This window comes from Tachyglossus aculeatus, chromosome 2 (genome assembly GCF_015852505.1).
Source record: "Tachyglossus aculeatus isolate mTacAcu1 chromosome 2, mTacAcu1.pri, whole genome shotgun sequence".
NCBI classification, from domain to species: domain Eukaryota; kingdom Metazoa; phylum Chordata; class Mammalia; order Monotremata; family Tachyglossidae; genus Tachyglossus; species Tachyglossus aculeatus.
The window spans coordinates 29,014,448-29,033,423 of NC_052067.1; the positions used below are offsets into that span (position 1 = coordinate 29,014,448).

At 42.1% G+C, this 18,976-nt stretch overlaps 1 protein-coding gene across 2 annotated transcripts in view; it reads right to left on the reverse strand.

Moving 5' to 3' along the window:
* The window catches only part of LOC119922798 (ubiquitin-conjugating enzyme E2 E2), a 317,762-nt gene extending 304,312 nt beyond the window's left edge, over window positions 1–13,450 (reverse strand). Inside the window, exons 1-2 of one of the 2 annotated variants that reach the window (XM_038742442.1) lie at window positions 13,417–13,450; window positions 8,199–8,382 (exon numbers count right to left, since the gene is read on the reverse strand). In XM_038742442.1, coding sequence (XP_038598370.1) covers window positions 8,199–8,374 — 176 coding nt within the window. In that variant the 5' untranslated portion in view covers window positions 8,375–8,382; window positions 13,417–13,450. Of the gene's footprint in view, window positions 1–8,198; window positions 8,383–13,256; window positions 13,276–13,416 lie in introns of those variants that run through there. The other variant, XM_038742443.1, reaches the window with a different exon arrangement.
* Between the last annotated feature and the right edge of the window lie 5,526 nt (window positions 13,451–18,976).

Consider the following 18,976-nt stretch of genomic DNA (forward strand, 5'->3'; position numbering starts at 1 on the left):
ACGCTGTTTCCATAATAATTTTGGTATTTGTTAAGTGCTTACTATGTGCCAAGCACTGTTCTAAGCACTGGGGGAGATACAAGGTAATCAGGTTGTCCCACATGGGGCTCACAGTCTTAATCCCCATTTTCCAGATGAGGGAACTGAGGCACAGAAAAGTGAAGTGACTTGCCCAAAGTCACACAGCTGAGAAGTGGCAAAGCAGGGATTAGAACCCATGACCTCTGACTCCCAAGAACAAGCTCCTTCCACTGATCCACATGGCTTCTTTACAGCACTAGTTCATTTACATGTTCATGTGGCAACAATATTTAAGTAGTTTGGATGAGGCTTTGAATTAACCCTGGATATTGTTTTACTTATAATTTAGTCCAATCCAGTTAACTAGGACAACTGGATAGACACCCACACACACTTCCACAGGGATAGCTGGAATTAGTGATAGTATAAAGGAATTTAAAAATGAGGAAAATGGATTCAAAATTTAAGACAAAATAAATATATGTAATAGTAGAAATAAATGAAAAGCATAGTCACATTATATACCAAATATGTTTCCATGTAATTTAGGAATGGTAACAGAAAAAGACTGCCTCATATAAAAAAAAAGATGCCAAAAAATTTGTGATTTAGTTCACCTGCTCACCCAGAAGCAAAGACAGAAAACAAAAAGTTGATTGAATTCAGTTTGCTATTGTAGAAGTTTGGGGGGTTTTTTTAAACAATCGGTAATCATTAAATCATGATACTGAAGCAGAGTAAATCCATTTTTCCCAAGGTAGCATTTAACACCTTAGAAAATTTAACAACTGCCGTGATGATGAGGCTGGCTGATTTATGTAGCAATTATTCATTTGAAGAACTTTGACTTCCTTCACAAATTATTGATGGAGAGGAAAAGATCAGTTTAAGACTATTGCTTGCTTCTCATCTACACTCACGCCCTGGTAGTCTGAATGATCTTTTTTTGGTATTCATTCTGAGCATACATTTCTATAGGCTTTTAAAGAAAAACATCAAAGATCAGGTACAGGATCTTATTCCTGAAATTGTTCGCTTGAGTACGTACATTTACATAACAATTTCTGAAGAATTCCCAGAACTATCTTAGTCACTTTCATTATCACTATTGACAAAGCGCAGATTGTAATACCACTAACACCACACACCTCAGACTAATGATGTACAGTGGAGAAGAAATCTAGCACTCATTTTTAACATTGGGCCCCGTACTTTCAAGTGAGTAAGCCTCCCTCACTGAACGGTGAAAACCCTCTGAATGCTCAGTTAGCATTTCAGGCAATGTGCTGCTCATGAGTAAGTGATACAAAATCCCAGAACGCGTCAGCACATGCAATTGCAAACTGAGAGGAGATGTGAAAGCTTGGTGAAAGTTGGGAAGACAAAAGCCAGGTCACAGGAGCGGCCTCGCAATCTCCTTCCATCTAATGCTCTATAATTCCTGGATGTGGGTCCTCATCCACACATCATGAAAGTTTCATACTGAGCCAGAACCAGGGGTTGGTTTTGGTCTTGTTCGAAGTTGCCTCAGGAGGTTTGGTTCCTGTTGTATGTGTTTTGGTAAATGAAAATGCCCAATTTTACAAACCCATTTTATGGCTATATGCAAACCATAAAAACCCTGGCCATACATCTAAGAGTATCACTGCTTCATATGGATACCTTGTGTAACGGTTATGAAATATGAGAGTAAAACCTACAGAATAACTCATTTTTAATGCATTCACTTAGGATATGAACCAGGCTATCACTTTACTCATGGCTTGACAGTATATTTCCCAATGGATGTGATATATTAACTCAGTTAAAGTGTCCTGTGCTAAAATGAGCTCTTCTTTTACATCAAAATATTGAACCCTCAAACTGGTCCTCTTTTTATCCCATCAATAATTTATCAAATAACAGTTGTTTATGCTAATTGCCATTTCTGTTTCATATTCTATGGCATCCAGATGGAAGTAGAAGGGCTTCACAGAGGGAGAAAATAAGGGGAAAGAAAGGCACTTTGGGTCTGAATAATAAAATTAAGCCATATTAGCTTAAATCTCATTAAGTCACTGTTAGCACTTTTATTTTTAAAGTGTGTCCACTGAACCTCTAGGTGCATGTACAAAGCAAGTATATTAAATGATTCTTTTTAGGTCTTAATTTACTCTCTCCTAAACAATAAAGCACTCCCTAAACACAAATCCAACCAACCCAAGGTTATTGAACTATGTGGGAATAAAACTCCAAAAGCTAAACCCCCACCTAGAAAATGTCCTGCTTCTATCCCCTGAGTTTTTAAAACGCAGTTTTACTTCACCATACAACTAGGTTACATTCCTCATAAATGTAGCTGTATCTAGAGTGGTTCTATCATGGGGTAAATTCTCCCAAAGATTTAAATGCAGTTAATTAGGATTCATACCAGAAGCTGATGCTAAGGATGAGACCTCTGCATAAGTACAAACTGCATTCTAAATCCTACTCTGCAGCCTTCCTCCCTTGTTCCAAGAAGTTTTTCTTTCTGCCCCACCCCTCCCACCACCATGTTCCTATTTCCTCTGGTTTACCCCCTCGCTTCCCACGCTCTGGTACTTTTCTTCTTTGCTTGAACTTTCACCATAGTAAGAGTTATTGCTGCCCCTAGTTCTCTAGGCTTGTAGCCCCACTTTCCTTGATGCCCTAAATTGTGGATGAGGAAAAGCTGGGAAGGACAGACCAAGGTAGGATGGGGGTGGGGTGGTGGTGGTAGCAGTCTACGCTGGCACTTAAATCTTTCATCCTGAATGGGATGTTGCAGTGGGCTACATACAAGTCAAGGAGGGGATGATAATGGCTATGATAGAGCAGCAACTTTCTCTGTGAATCAAGTCTGAATGAAGCAAAAATACTGGAGCACAGAGGATGGGAGAAGTACTGAGAAGATGCAGAGGTGCAGAAAAGCATCAGGGAACAAAGGAGGGTGGAGAAGAGCCCATTCATTCCTTCAATCGTATTTATTGAGCACTTATTGTGTGCAGAGCAGTGTAATGAGCGCTTGGGAAAGGACAACAGAAAACAAGGGTTAGGACAAGAATAGCAGTGACTGAATGCAACTTGGGTGGGGGGCAGGCAGAGAGGGCAGGGTGTAGGTGTACTGAGATCAATCAGCAAATAATGCAGGACATGGAATGGTCCCAGTTCAGGGTATATCTGTATGTGGCATATTACCAGGATTACAGATGTCAAAGTTTGCTTTGGGGATCACAGCTTTGACTGTTTAAACAATTAGGATTCTTCTGTGATATTAGATATAGAAATAGATGCAGTTTCCAAAAAGCCTCAACATGACCTAGTGGATAGAACACAGGACACAGCCGTGAGACCTGAGTTCTAACCCTGGTTCCACTACTTGCCTGCTGTGTAACCTTGGGCATGTCATTTAATAACTTCTCTTTGCCTCAATTTCCTCATCTGTAAAATTGGGATTATATGCCCATTCTACCTTCTCCTTAGACTGTGAGCCCCATGTGGGACAGAGACTGCATCTGAACTAATTGCGTTGTGTCTACCCCAGCGTTTAGTACAGAGCTTGGACCCTAGTCAGCACTTAAAAGACTGCGAGCTCATTGTGGGCAGGGATTGTCTCTCTTTATTGCTGTATTGTACTTTCCCAAGTGCAGTGATTTGCACACAGTAAGCACTCAAATACGATTGAATGAATGAATGAAATACCACCAATATTATTATCGTAACCACCCTATCTTCTGGGAAAATATTTGCAAATGGCTTCTTTTTCTACTTCCACTTTTCTGAAATGAAGACTTCAAATGTTGATATGCATTTTAAATAGGTGCCTGATAATTAAATAGAAAGAGACCCCATTTATAAATATCACACTTACAAGTTGTGACCTTTAAAATTGACTGCAATAGATACCTTGAAAACTAAATGCACATACAAGAGAATGCACATACTTGTAGAAAGCAAACTTAAAATACAAAGAAATCTTTGTTTTTAAAAACAAAAATGAAACAGTGATTTTGGGAGTGCCAAGTCCAATATTTTTATTGAGCTGTTTATCCAGTTTCTCTCTTTCCTAAAATATCATGAACAGCAGCTCAAGTCATTGTTCTAATAAGGACATAATGTCTACTCCTTCTCCTGGTTAATAAACCAGTGGTACATGGATTATTTCCCTATTAAAAAACTCCATATTTTCAAAGGCCTCTCTCCCTGAGTTTCTATTCACGTTCAAGAACTTACAAGACATGGATTCATCGACAGAGTTAAAGAGAAACATCAGACCACAGAATCCAGAAGGATAATATATTACACTATCTGCTGAGCTACTGGGTTAGCCAAGAATGGTTACACTTTTCTCAATTCAAAAGGTCATGCTAGGATTTGTTACTTAAGAGGTAACAGGATGCCTGCTGTTTTCAACAACAGCAATTCAATTCCATTTCAGAATTTTGACTGTGATATACAGAGGGTTTCACAATCTTGTTATGCTAGGTAAGTAAGGTTGCTGCTATTAGAGGCACTGCCCTCTGGGTAAAGAAAATGGGAAAAGTAACAATAATTCACACTTGTATTAAACCTTTCACCTGAATCTCTCAGACTATTACAAATGCATTAAACAACCACCCTAACACTATTTTATGTATTATCATCAGCCCCATTTAGACAAAGTTAAGACTATACAAACAAAATGAAAGAGATAAGGCAACTATCCAGGTATTTCAAGAAACCCCCCACTCCAAACATGCTTCTTTACCATCTCCCCGGCTGTCCCTCCCCGCTCCCCCGCCCCACCTCCCAATCCCCCCCCCCCCCCCCCCCAACACACACACACAAAATCATCAATTCTGCTACAGCGGGTGTTTACATGTTTCGGCAACAATGTTAAGTTTGTTAGGACTCAGCACAATTCAATATTGGAAGAGACAGGTGTGCACTTGGGCACAGCACAGGACAAAGGGTGAGTACCACAATGAGAGTTTTCCCATAATACGGGGCTCTATAGGAACAGAAACCTGTCATTATAGGAGACCAGGGTACAGTCATCTCATTTATTTAAATATTTTAAGTGACTTTTTCTCCTGAACTCTCTGGATAAGTACTTTAATTCTCCACTTCACCCTGCTAATTAGAGATGTCTCATATACTGAGATTAGGCAACCCGCAAATCAGGAGCAGCATTAGACTAAACTTTTGCTGGTATTCCTACCAGTAAGTCTATTAAATTCCATACTGGGAACAATTTCCATCGACTAGTAAGTAGTCACATCAAAGCTACAATATAATTAAGTTTCTCTCTCTTTTCTGTTAGTTATTGATAGTAACAAACCTCTACAAATGAGGCTCAAGCACATATAACAATATCAAATGTATCAAACCTTACGATAAGTCTCATTGATAAAATACTGAAAAAGTACACTTGTCTATATTTAGACTAATGTGTGCACTTCCAATTTCTACTGCTATAAATCAATAAGGTAACACTGCCAGATAGGAAACTTACAAGCTACTTTCTCAAACAAATTATGTCTTAGTCTAAGCGCAGATTTGCTATATTGAGCCAGATATACGAAGAGAAACACATTTTTCATTATTATAAAATTATATTGCAAGTCTTAAAAATCACCAATCCATGGTTTGATTCTAAGTTACTGAAAAGTGATCAATTCAGTGATTAATTCTTAACACACCACTTTTTATGCATGTGAAAAAATACTGGTGAAGACTTTAATGTCCCGAAGAAAACATGCATAAATAAAAATACCAGAGTTGCACTGCCAACAAAATTACATGGAGATTTTTGTCCTGAAAACATTCAGAGAATCTAGAATAATAATATGACTATGCTTGGATTTTATTCTCAACTTCAATTGAACTGTTTCTTGAATTTGTTAAAATATTTTTTTTAAAAACTAGCTTCTATATCTTCAACATCACAACTCTTTCCTTCATACTTATGTAATCCTAGGACATGAAATTTTTCTGTAATCACTGAAACTTTAAATTTAAAGTTACTATTTTGCAAATATATTGAGGCTTACTTGAAGATAACAGAACAGGCTATGAAAAGAACACAGTACCTTTTAAAAATGGGTGTTCACAATTAAAACGTAACAGGAGTAACTCTGGAAGAGACTGGACTACTTTTTAGAGAGATTTTATTCTACAAATGGTTTGATTATACGTGTAATAACTCAAGTGTTCAACATTCATCCCTACTAAAAAATATTACAGGTGTTTCTCAGTCTTGTCACTTAAAAGAGAGATGTGTCAAAGGTTTTATTCCCCTTACTCAAATAATTCTCTGGTAGGAGGGGAAGCAGTAATATTGCTTCAAAGAATTAGCGTATTAACACCCATTTCACTTTTCCAAAATCCATGGTGAATGTAAGCATAAAATGGTCACCATTTGATTGGAACAATTGATGCTAAAGGTGACAATTTCAGATCTTAATTGAATTCACAAGCAGATGTCATTTAGACGAAAAAGGTGTAGAGTTTATCACTCCAGATTTTTCTTTTTAAATCTCACCTTTGAAAAATCAGGTCCTTAGGTTTATCTGGCAGGGAGAGCATTTTGCTCTGTTACCAGAGAATCACATGTGATAAAGCTTTCCATCTAATCCTAGGGTTGTCTCTGGGTCGATATAATACCAAAGGAGCAGTACAAAGCTGAACCTGCCACTGGAACAGTTTCTAAGACCCAGAACGCACATGAAATTTCTTGATTAATAAGAATCATTTGGGAAGGTTTGGAAGGAAGCTAATGTCTGGGGTATTCCCAGTAGTCTGTTTAATAAGATCACCATTTAACCTTCTCTAATTGCCACTTCACTTGTCCAATGTGGAAAAAAGAGAGCCTTGAAGTTACAAGTTTAACTCCTGCATTTTAGAGAAACAGTGTGGCATAGTGGGAAAAAAAATGGTACTTGTTCAATGCTTACAATGTGGTAGATATACTTTTTAATCAATTTTAATTCCCATTATGTAGATGAGGTAACTGAGGCACAGAGGAGTTATGTGATTTGCCCAAGGTCACAGAGCAGACAAGTAGCGGAGCTGGGATTAGAACCTGGGTCCTTCTGGCTCTCAGGCACTAGGCTACTTGCTTGCTCTACAACCTTAGGCAAGTCATTTAACTCCTCTGAGCCTCAGTTTCCTCATTTGTAAATGGGGATTCAATACCCGTTCCTCCTCCTACTTCAACTGTGAGCCCCATGAGCGACAGGGACTGTGTCCAACTGGATAAATTTGTATCCACTCCAGCACTTAGAATGGTCCTTGACATATGTACTAAGTGCTTAGCAGATACCTTTTTTAAAAAAAATAAAACACATATGTATACTAAATGTATAATATTAATTTTACTTAACTTCCTTTTCAAATAGACTGATGAATGTTGCCACTTCCTTTTCTAATAAGCTGACGAATATTGCCACTTAAAACAACACCAGGGGGACTGGTGGGAAAATAATATTAAGGTGGATCCTTTCTGTGTTGAGTCCAAGCACTTGCCAATCATCATTTAGTGACTGAAGTGATTGTGCAGAACCATTTAAATAAGTAACTTTTCAGAGATACCTTTCCTCCAAAGGGAGAAAGAGATCAGTATTAAGAACGACCCACTGAGTAACGCAATGAAACCAGGATGCACTTGTTGCTAACTCTTTAATTTCTGCTGACTACAGAGAGGATGAAATACATTGCTTTTCAGCAAGAGGTAAGGAGATGGTCTGGTCTCTTCCAAGTCATAATAATAATAACAATAATAATAATAATGGCATTTGTTAAGCGCTTACTATGTGCTGGACACTGTTGTAAGCATTGAACTGTGGGAGAAAGGGGGTGAAAAAACTGTAAATGCATTTGCTGTACTTCAGGATTAGTCAGACATACACCCACACCTAAAAATGTGTACACATATGCATTTCAGGAGCCTAATGAAATAAATGTTTAAACTATAATGCAATAATAGGGATCACAACTGCTGTTATGCCACCAACTCCTATATGGAGTATATAGTACCATATGAAACCATAGGGAAGAGAGCCAGTGTATCAAAAAGAACAAAGTTTGAGTCTTTTGACCCCTGGGCCGGCACCCGCCCACACCACCTACAAAAACCAGTAAAGGCATAATATAGGGCTATACGACAGAAGACTGCAAATTAAAATGTTAAGTTAATGTACCTTTTAGCACTAGTTGACAATTTAGCAGCTGTCTTACTGGAAATCTTTCCTTCTTTTTTCTTGGGTTGCACTTGCTCTCTTTCTTGTTCTTGTTGAACACCATCACGTTGGTCTCCATCGGAACTGCCTCCACTGGTACTTGGACTGTCATCCACTCTCTGCCCCTCAGTCGACATCTTAAACGCTGGATCGGAAAACCAAAATTAGTAAATCATCTTTTCTAAAATTTACAAAAGTGGAATTTTCCATAACAAGTTTGGCAGTCCTTTAGTTTGGGAACCTGACAGTTACGTTTCTATCCAAATAAACTGCTTATTATAACAGGGGTGGACAAAAGGCATAACCCACAGACCCACGCTGGTCCCGTCAATTGATTCTATCTGGCCCCTAGAGTCTGGTTAGCACAACTGATATGTGCACAACTGGCTGCACTTCTGCCCTGGCCCTAAGCCTGGTGTGGAGGCAATCAGCAACTCCATGTGCCTCTGCTGCCACAGGCTTCAAGTGGGCCAAGATTGCTGACTCTGAAACGCCATGGGGCTTGGAGACAGGTGGCACCTATCTGGGGGTGGGGGGAAGAACAGGTGTCTCTGGCTTTGAACTCTCTTCCCACCTCCTTTCTCCCTTCTGGCAGCAGGAGTCTAAGTGTAATCACAACAACAACTGGAACCTTTATTAAGTGCTAAGATCTAAAATGAGCCCTCTAGACTGTACACTCATTGCGGGCAGGGAATGGGTCGGCCAACTATGTTGTACTGTACGTGTTTTACTATGTCTAATAATGCCCTTTAAGCATAGGCTTTGAAGGGACAGGCAAACATCCCAGCCATGAAATAAATAGCAAGAGAGGTCTTTGGTTTTCCGTGCATCCTCACATATGCCCGGAGGTTCCGGGTAAACCAAGGTCCCGCGTCCACCGGGAAAGCCAACAACTTTAAATCAAGTACCGGGATTCCTGTTGTAACGAGCCCCTCTCTATGGAGTGTGTCACTCACAGGTCCTGGAGGATTTTGTATTTTTTCTGGAGACTTTCTCCGGACGGCCTTAGTACAGTGCTCTGCACATAGTAGCGGTCAGTAAGTACCGATGATGATGCTGCTGCTAAGCACTATGGCAGAGTCACTGCGACCTGATCAGACACAGTCTCTGTCTGTCTCACTTGGGGAGCCCAATCTCCGATGCACCTCTTGGGAAGTCGGTAAGTGGCCCTGTGGATAGAACAGGGGCCTAACCCTGCACTGTAATTTTTTTTACGTTTAGAATTCTAGACTAAAGATTTAAAGAGTTCACAATCAACTGTAACCTAAACAAGGAACAAAATCAAAATCAGAAATTAAAACTATATTTCATACAGATGATTCACAGTTCATTTGGGAAATAAAATATAGCCGCTTCAGCTAGAACGTGTAAGAACTGACCGATTAAATAACGGCTGCTCCTGGGAAATAGTAACAGGGGCTTCTCCTGCCAGCTTCTGGTGCAAATCCCTCTCCACTGTAAGTAATGAAAACTCACTATCATCCAAGAGTTAACTTAGGAGTTAACTTAGGGCACTTACTGAGTGCAGAGAACACTGTTCTAAGCACTGGGCAGACCACACAGGTAGGAATTAGATCCGATCCCTGATTCTCAAGGGCTCACAATCTACGTAAGGAGAGGGAGATGACTGATGATAGACACCTAAGGAGAGTTTAAACAAACCTAAAGATGACATAAAAACAAAAAATAAAATCTGTAACTTCAAACTTACATGAACCAAACTATTATCTTGGAGCAGTGGACAGGTGGATGAGTGATCTTAAAGTCAAAATGCACAGATTCTAAGGAAAATAAATACCAGGAGAGGACTGAATGCAACTTTGGCAAATGGCACATTCCTCATCCCCTCTACCTTCATCAAGTTGTCCCTCCAGATGGCCAGAAAGCACACCTACTAGTAAACTTGGCTGCATCTGCACATTTTCTCTCAATGGTGTCAGTCTCCAGGTGTCATGTGAATTACCCTAAAATCACCTAAAAGACTACAGTAACTGCCAATGTATTTTGCACAAGCTCTACCGGTAAACAGATTTCTTGCATTTTACCTCATTTTAAACATAAAAATTCACTATAGCGTCAACTTAAAACTAGTCAAAACAATGATCCGAAGTCTGAAGTCAAATAATCATGCAGAGGTACATGATCGTGGGAAGATGCGTACGTGAGTCCACGTACAATGGCCAACACCAGGCTCAGGTCCTTTTGTCAGATACAGTGATAATTATTGTTTGGTTTTTGAAATGTGAAATAAAAATATCCAATCAGAAGTGGATTTACTGCATGCATAGTTTTAAATGAGACACTGAATTTCTGCCTTACACATTTTCTGGAGTAGCAATTTCAAAACACACAAATTGTTCCCCCAAGGCTGGATTTACATTTGCCTATGAGAATTTGTACATCATATTTACACTCTCAAAAATGAGCCCGCGTAAAGTTTACATGCAGCATCTAAAGTAGTAACTTATGTAACTGCTTTAATGCTCTGTGACATTAATAGAAATAAAAACCTGGGGGCCAATTAAAAGGAAGAAAGGGAGGATAGAAAGAAATAAAGAGTTTTTCATACTAATTGGTACCTCAAATGCTATTTTAAATTCTAACTACTTAGCTTGCTTGAGTTTCATCATGAAAAAGGAAGTTTATATTATTCAGCAGTAAGATACCATATCCAAGTTTTACTCTGGATATTTTTTACAATTAAATGATTTTAAAATTAAACTGGTACTGCTCTTTTCTAAGTACACTCAAGGAATATTGACTGCTTTTGTTTTCTAAATTATTGAGTAGTATATAGTAGCAAATAATGACTGCATCTAATGTTCACGGAGAAAACAGTGTTGAGCAGCACTAATTTTATGTAAGTGTAACACTGATGCTTTCAGTTGCTAATAATAATGTCAAGAATGAATCACAATTCATGAATTCAAATTCTTAATCTCCTCTAAGTCTTTACCTTTCCTGAGTCAGTAAAATGCTCCTTTAAATCCACATTTTTATCAAGGTGAATCTTTAGGCACTTACGCTCCGCGACCAAATTTTGAGATAGTGATAAATGGGAACCTCTAGGGTAATAAATATGTAACTATTACAAATGGTCCACTTGAAAACTAATAATTTTTAATATGGACATTTTGACTTTGGATCCTCAAAAGCTTCCTCCCTGCACAGACACCTAATCTAAACCTATCACCATAGTGCTTTGCGCATAGTAAGCACTTAGTACTCTTACTTCGCTAAAACAACTGAGTATTCTTGAAGCGCTACAGATGCATATTGATCGAACCTGAACACATTCAGTAATAATCACAAATAAACCCATATAACATATATAACAGCACCAGATGTTTTTATATCGTCTGCATCAAAACTACAGCTCTGAAATGAGCAAAGTCTTTTTAATGGAGTCAACATGTTCACCGAATATCTCAAGTAATGATTCTGCTATAAACATGACTGTTATCAGTAAACAACCATATTCATTCCACGACTGCAGGTTACTGTCCAAAAGATAAATGTTTTAACAGTAGCCCACAGTGTATAATTACCATAATAATTAATGCCAGCTTTGACAACAGGAAAACGCTTAATTCTGTCACTTGGTGTCTGCCCCTTCTTTTTTTGTTGTTGTTCTTATTTCTCTCTGCCTTTCCCCCCAAAAGACATTTATTTCTCTCGCACGATGATGCAAAAGCCGGCGGGATTTGAATTTGGGCAGACCCATAGGGGATTTTAACAGGAAAAAGTGAGACCCTTGAGATGTGGTCAAAACAACAGAAATGAATGGAAAAATGTGTGCGAGCCTGGGTGAGGAGGGTGAAGGGGGAGGGAAGGGGTAATGACATTGTATGAAAACAATCCATTGTAATCACCCACACTATACACAAAACTCCTAGGAGCCAAATAACCCCTAAAGTATCAGAGCAAAGGAGAATATCTGGATTCAGAGGGTCCTGATAGAACTGCCAAAGCAAAGGAGACTATTTGGATTCAGAGGGTCCTGATAGAACTACCCTACCTTCGAGACAATAATTTCAGTCTGGAGGTGGAAGGCTAAGGAGGTGGATGGAAATATTTCCATGAATATAAAAATAATCCAAACACCCGGCCTCTCCCCCTCTTTGACTTGCGTTGGGGGGCGGAGGGGGAGAGTGGCAAAAACAATACCCAGAGAGATGGATCCTGAAAATGTGCAAATGGGTCTGGGCAGGGACAGAGCCCACGATGATGTCTTTCTAAAGCGGCCTTAATTTCCTTAAGCAAAGACGAATTGAACATTTCTGGTTGGTCATGAAAAGAAACAGCAACAGCAACACTTCATCTTCATTAGAAACAGTAAAGGGCGAAAGGATCAAAACATTATAGAAAGAGAAGGGGGGGGAAAAAGAAGAAGAAAAAAAAAACCCAGGGAGTCCAGTTTCAAGCCAGGCCGGTGGCAGCAGCAGCAAAGAGACCAGAGGAACAAAAATGTGTTGCTGCTGCTCTAAACTGTGGCCAGCCCCAAGCAGCACAAAAGACCAATACACCCCGCATCTCCAACACACAAAACACACAAACACACCCCGCAAGGTTCTTCCCCGCCTGGAGACGGGGGAAGGGAACCAAATCGGCCGCTTGTCACGGAGACACAATGTGCGATCATTATGTAATTAGAGAGAATGGCAAAAGATTAGACCGGGCACTTCCAACATGACATTTATCCTACACTTTCCAATGACTTTTGTTACCCGAAATGGGAAGTGGCAAGTGGGGGGGGGGGGGGAGAGAAAACAGGATGAGTACATGATAGGGAGAGGATGGAAATGGGAAGGGCTGGAAATGGGGGGATGGGCAGGAAGGCGGGGGGGGTCGACAGGGGATGAAAGGAGGGTGGACTGGTGGGGCTGGGGAAGGAAAAATGGGGCCATAGGGCAGGAGGGGGGAAATTGGAGAAGGGGGAAAATAGGGGGAGGGGGGTGGAAGAAGATGGGGGAAGAGGGAGGGGAGGGCTGGAGATTGTTTTGCTGCTGATTTCGTTACCTGTAGAGGGGTCCCTGCAGGTCGTTGTCTTTGGGTTGCAATCGAGGGAGATAATAATCCGACAAGGTGGGGGGGGGGGGGGTCGGCTGGATGTCTAGTTATTGAACCCCAGACCCCCACGCAGGCACATCGACAACACACACGGGCTGCACACACTCACATTTAGCAGCAGCAGCCTCCTCTTCTTCTTCCTCCTCCTCCTCCTCCTCCTCCTCCTCCTCCTCCGGCTCCCGCAGCCGCCCCGAGGAAAGTGCGTCCCAGGCACCTCGCGGCCCCGCCGCCTCCGCCCGCGCCGCCGACACCCAGGCGCGCGCGCCCGCGCCGGAGAGGCAGGGCGAGGGAGACCCGCCGCGCGCGCCCCCGCGCGCCCCCGCTTCCCTCCCCCCTCGCGGGCGCGCGCCAGGGCCCGGCGGAGGCGGAGGCGGGGCGGGCGCGCGCGCGCGCGCTCTCGCCCTCCGGGCGCGCGCCCCGGGGGCCGAAAGAGGGCCGTGACAGCCGCTCGGGGGGCGGGGCAGGGGACGTGGCGGGCGCGCGCGTGGAGGGGGAAATGCTGACGGGGGCGCGCGCGTGCTCGCGGGGGCGCGTGCGCGGTTGGAGCGGTTTTCCGGGGTGTCCCGGGGCCCGCCTCTCCACCTCCCCCACCCCAATAATAATAATAATAATAATAATAATGGTATTTGTTAAGCGCTTACTATGTGCAGAGCACTGTTCTAAGCGCTGAGCACTGTTCTAAGCGCCGCAGGTCCGGCTTCATTCATTCAGTCGTATGTACGTCCCAAGCGCTTAGTACATCATCATCATCATCATCATCATCATCATCATCATCATCTCCACCTCCCCCACCCCAATAATAGTAATAATAATAATAATAATGGTATTTGTTAAGCGCTTACTATGTGCAGAGCACTGTTCTAAGCGCCGCAGGTCCGGCTTCATTCATTCAGTCGCATGTACGTCCCAAGCGCTTAGTACATCATCATCATCATCATCATCATCATCATCATCTCCACCTCCCCCACCCCAATAATAGTAATAATAATAATAATAATGGTATTTGTTAAGCGCTTACTATGTGCAGAGCACTGTTCTAAGCGCCGCAGGTCCGGCTTCATTCATTCAGTCGCATGTACGTCCCAAGCGCTTAGTACATCATCATCATCATCATCATCATCTCCACCTCCCCCACCCCAATAATAATAATAATAATCATAATAATGGTATTTGTTAAGCGCTTACTATGTGCAGAGCACTGTTCTAAGCGCCGCAGGTCCGGCTTCATTCATTCAGTCGTATGTACGTCCCAAGCGCTTAGTACATCATCATCATCATCATCATCATCTCCACCTCCCCCACCCCAATAATAATAATAATAATCATAATAATGGTATTTGTTAAGCGCTTACTATGTGCAGAGCACTGTTCTAAGCGCTGCAGGTCCGGCTTCATTCATTCAGTCGCATGTACGTCCCAAGCACTTAGTACATCATCATCATCAATCGTATTTATTGAGCGCTGACTGTGTGCAGGGCACTGTACTAAGCGCTTGGGAAGTCCAAGTTGGCAACATCTACAGACAGTCCCTACCCAACAGTGGGCTCACAGTCTAAAAGGGGGAGACAGAGAACAAAACCAAACATACTAACAAATCAATCGTCTTTATTATTAATCAATCAATCAATCAATCGTATTTATTGAGCGCTTACTATGTGCAGAGCACTGGACTAAGCGCTTGGAAAGCACAAGTTGGCAACATCTAGAGACAGTCCCTACCCAACAGTGGGCTCACAGTCTAGAAGGGGGGGACAGAGAACAAAACCAAACATACTAACAAATCAATTGTCTTTATTATTAATCAATCAATCAATCAATCAATCAATCATATTTATTGAGCGCTTACTGTGTGCAGAGCACTGGACTAAGCGCTTGGGAAGTACAAGTTGGCAACATATAGAGGCAGTCCCTACCCAACAGTGGGCTCACAGTCTAGAAGGGGGAGACGGAGAACAAAACCAAACATACTAACAAATCAATCGTCTTTATTATTAATCAATCAATCAATCAATCAATCGTATTTATTGAGCGCTTACTGTGTGCAGAGCACTGGACTAAGCGCTTGGGAAGTCCAAGTTGGCAACATATAGAGACAGTCCCTACCCAACAGTGGGCTCACAGTCTAGAAGGGGGCGACGGAGAACAAAACCAAACATACTAACAAATCAATCGTCTTTATTATTAATCAATCAATCAATCAATCAATCGTATTTATTGAGTGCTTACTGTGTGCAGAGCACTGTACTAAGCGCTTGGGAAGTACAAGTTGGCAACATATAGAGACAGTCCCTACCCAACAGTGGGCTCACAGTCTAAAAGGGGGAGACAGAGAACAAAACCAAACATACTAACAAATCAATCGTCTTTATTATTAATCAATCAATCAATCAATCAATCGTAGTTATTGAGCGCTTACTATGTGCAGAGCACTGTACTAAGCGCTTGGGAAGTACAAGTTGGCAACATATAGAGACAGTCCCTACCCAACAGCGGGCTCGCAGTCTAAAAGGGGGAGACAGAGAACAAAACCAAACATACTAACAAATCAATCGTCTTTATTATTAATCAATCAATCAATCAATCAATCGTAGTTATTGAGCGCTTACTATGTGCAGTGCACTGTACTAAGCGCTTGGGAAGTACAAATTGGCAACATCTAGAGACAGTCCCTACCCAACAGTGGGCTCACAGTCTAGAACGGGGAGACAGAGAACAAAACCAAACATACTAACAAATCAATCGTCTTTATTATTAATCAATCAATCAATCAATCAATCGTATTTATTGAGCGCTTACTGTGTGCAGAGCACTGTACTAAGCGCTTGGGAAGTCCAAGTTGGCAACATCTAGAAACAGTCCCTACCCAACAGTGGGCTCACAGTCTAAAAGGGGGAGACAGAGAACAGAACCAAACATACTAACAAATCAATCGTCTTTATTATTAATCAATCAATCAATCAATCAATCGTATTTATTGAGCGCTTACTATGTGCAGAGCACTGGACTAAGCGCTTGGGAAGTACAAATTGGCAACATCTAGAGACAGTCCCTACCCAACAGTGGGTTCACAGTCTAGAAGGGGGAGACAGAGAACAAAACCAAACATACTAACAAATCAATCGTCTTTATTATTAATCAATCAATCAATCAATCAATCAATCGTATTTATTGAGCGCTTACTGTGTGCAGACACTGTACTAAGCGCTTGGGAAGTCCAAGTTGGCAACATCTAGAGACAGTCCCTACCCAACAGTGGGCTCACAGTCTAGAAGGGGGAGACGGAGAACAAAACCAAACATACTAACAAATCAATCGTCTTTATTATTAATCAATCAATCAATCAATCAATCGTATTTATTGAGCGCTTACTGTGTGCAGAGCACTGTACTAAGCGCTTGGGAAGTCCAAGTTGGCAACATATAGAGACAGTCCCTACCCAACAGTGGGCTCACAGTCTAAAAGGGGGAGACAGAGAACAAAACCAAACATACTAACAAATCAATCGTCTTTATTATTAATCAATCAATCAATCAATCGTATTTATTGAGCGCTTACTATGTGCAGAGCACTGTACTAAGCGCTTGGGAAGTACAAGTTGGCAACATATAGAGACAGTCCCTACCCGACAGTGGGCTCACAGTCTACAAGGGGGACAGAGAACAAAACCAAACATACTAACAAAATAAAATAAATAGAATAGATATGTCCAGGAAGCGCTCCATTCATTCATTCAGTAAATACGACTGAATAAATGAATGACTGCATTGAGCGCTTCCTGGGTGCAGAGCACTGTACTAAGCGCTTGGGAAGCACAAGTCCTGCGGAGGGGCACAGCCCGCACACATCCGTTCATTCAGTCGTATTGAGCGCTTCCTGTGTGTACAGCAATCAATCAATCAATCAATCATCATCAATCGTATTTATTGAGCGCTTACTATGTGCAGAGCACTGTACTAAGCGCTTGGGAAGTCCAAGTTGGCAACATCTAGAGACAGTCCCTGCCCAACAGTGGGCTCACAGTCTAAAAGAATTTATTGAGCGCTTACTGTGTGCAGAGCACTGTACTAAGCGCTTGGGAAGCACAAGTTGGCAACATATAGAGATACTCCCTGCCCAACAGTGGGCTCACAGGCTAAAAGAATTTATTGAGCGCTTACTGTGTGCAAAGCACTGTACTAAGCGCTTGGGAAGCACAAGTTGGCAACATATAGAGATACTCCCTGCCCAACAGTGGGCTCACAGGCTAAAAGAATGTATTGAGCGCTTACTGTGTGCAGACACTGTACTAAGCGCTTGGGAAGTCCAAGTTGGCAACATATAGAGACAGTCCCTACCCAACAGTGGGCTCACGGTCTAGAAGGGGGAGACAGAGAACAAAACCAAACATACTAACAAACAGCACTGTACTAAGCGCTTGGGAAGTGTAATTACTGCGGAGGGGCACAGCCAGCACACATGCATTCATCAATCGTATTTATTGAGAGCTGACTGTGTGTAGAGCACTGTACTGAGCGCTTGGGAAGTACAAGTTCTGCGGAGGGGCACAGCCAGCACACATCTGTTCATTCAGTCGTATTGAGCGCTTCCTGTGTGTACAGCAATCAATCAATCAATCATATTTATTGAGAGCTTACTGTGTGCAGACACTGTGCTAAGCGCTTGGGAAGTCCAAGTTGGCAACATACAGAGACGGTCCCTACCCAACAGTGGGCTCACAGTCTAGAAGGGGGAGACAGAGAACAAAACCAAACATACTAACAAACAGCACTGTACTAAGCGCTTGGGAAGTGGAATTACTGCGGAGGGGCACAGCCAGCACACGTGCATTCATTCAATCGTATTTATTGAGCGCTGACTGTGTGTAGAGCACTGTACTGAGCGCTTGGGAAGTGTAAGTACTGCGGAGGGGCACAGCCAGCACACGTGCATTCATTCAATCGTATTTATTGAGCGCTGACTGTGTGTAGAGCACTGTCCTGAGCGCTTGGGAAGTGTAAGTACTGCGGAGGGGCACAGCCAGCACACATGCATTCATGCAATGGTATTTATTGAGCGCTGACTGTGTGTAGAGCACTGTACTAAGCGCTTGGGAAGTACAAGATCTGCGGAAGGGCACAGTCAGCACACATCTGTTCATTCAGTCGTATTGAGCGCTTCCTGTGTGTACAGTAATCAGACAATCAATCAATCGTATTTATTGAGCGCTTACTATGTGCAGAGCACTGTACTAAGCGCTTGGGAAGTCCAAGTTGGCAACATATAGAGACAGTCCCTGCCCAACAGTGCGCTCACAGGCTAAAAGAATTTATTGAGCGCTTACTGTGTGCAGAGCACTGTACTAAGCGCTTGGGAAGCACAAGTTGGCAACACATAGAGACAGTCCCTACCCAACAGTGGGCTCACAGTCTAGAAGGGGGAGACAGAGAACAAAACCAAACATACTAACAAACAGCACTGTACTAAGCGCTTGGGAAGTGTAATTACTGCGGAGGGGCACAGCCAGCACACATGCATTCATTCAATCGTATTTATTGAGAGCTGACTGTGTGTAGAGCACTGTACTGAGCGCTTGGGAAGTACAAGTTCTGCGGAGGGGCACAGCCCGCACACATCTGTTCATTCAGTCGTATTGAGCGCTTCCTGTGTGTACAGCAATCAATCAATCAATC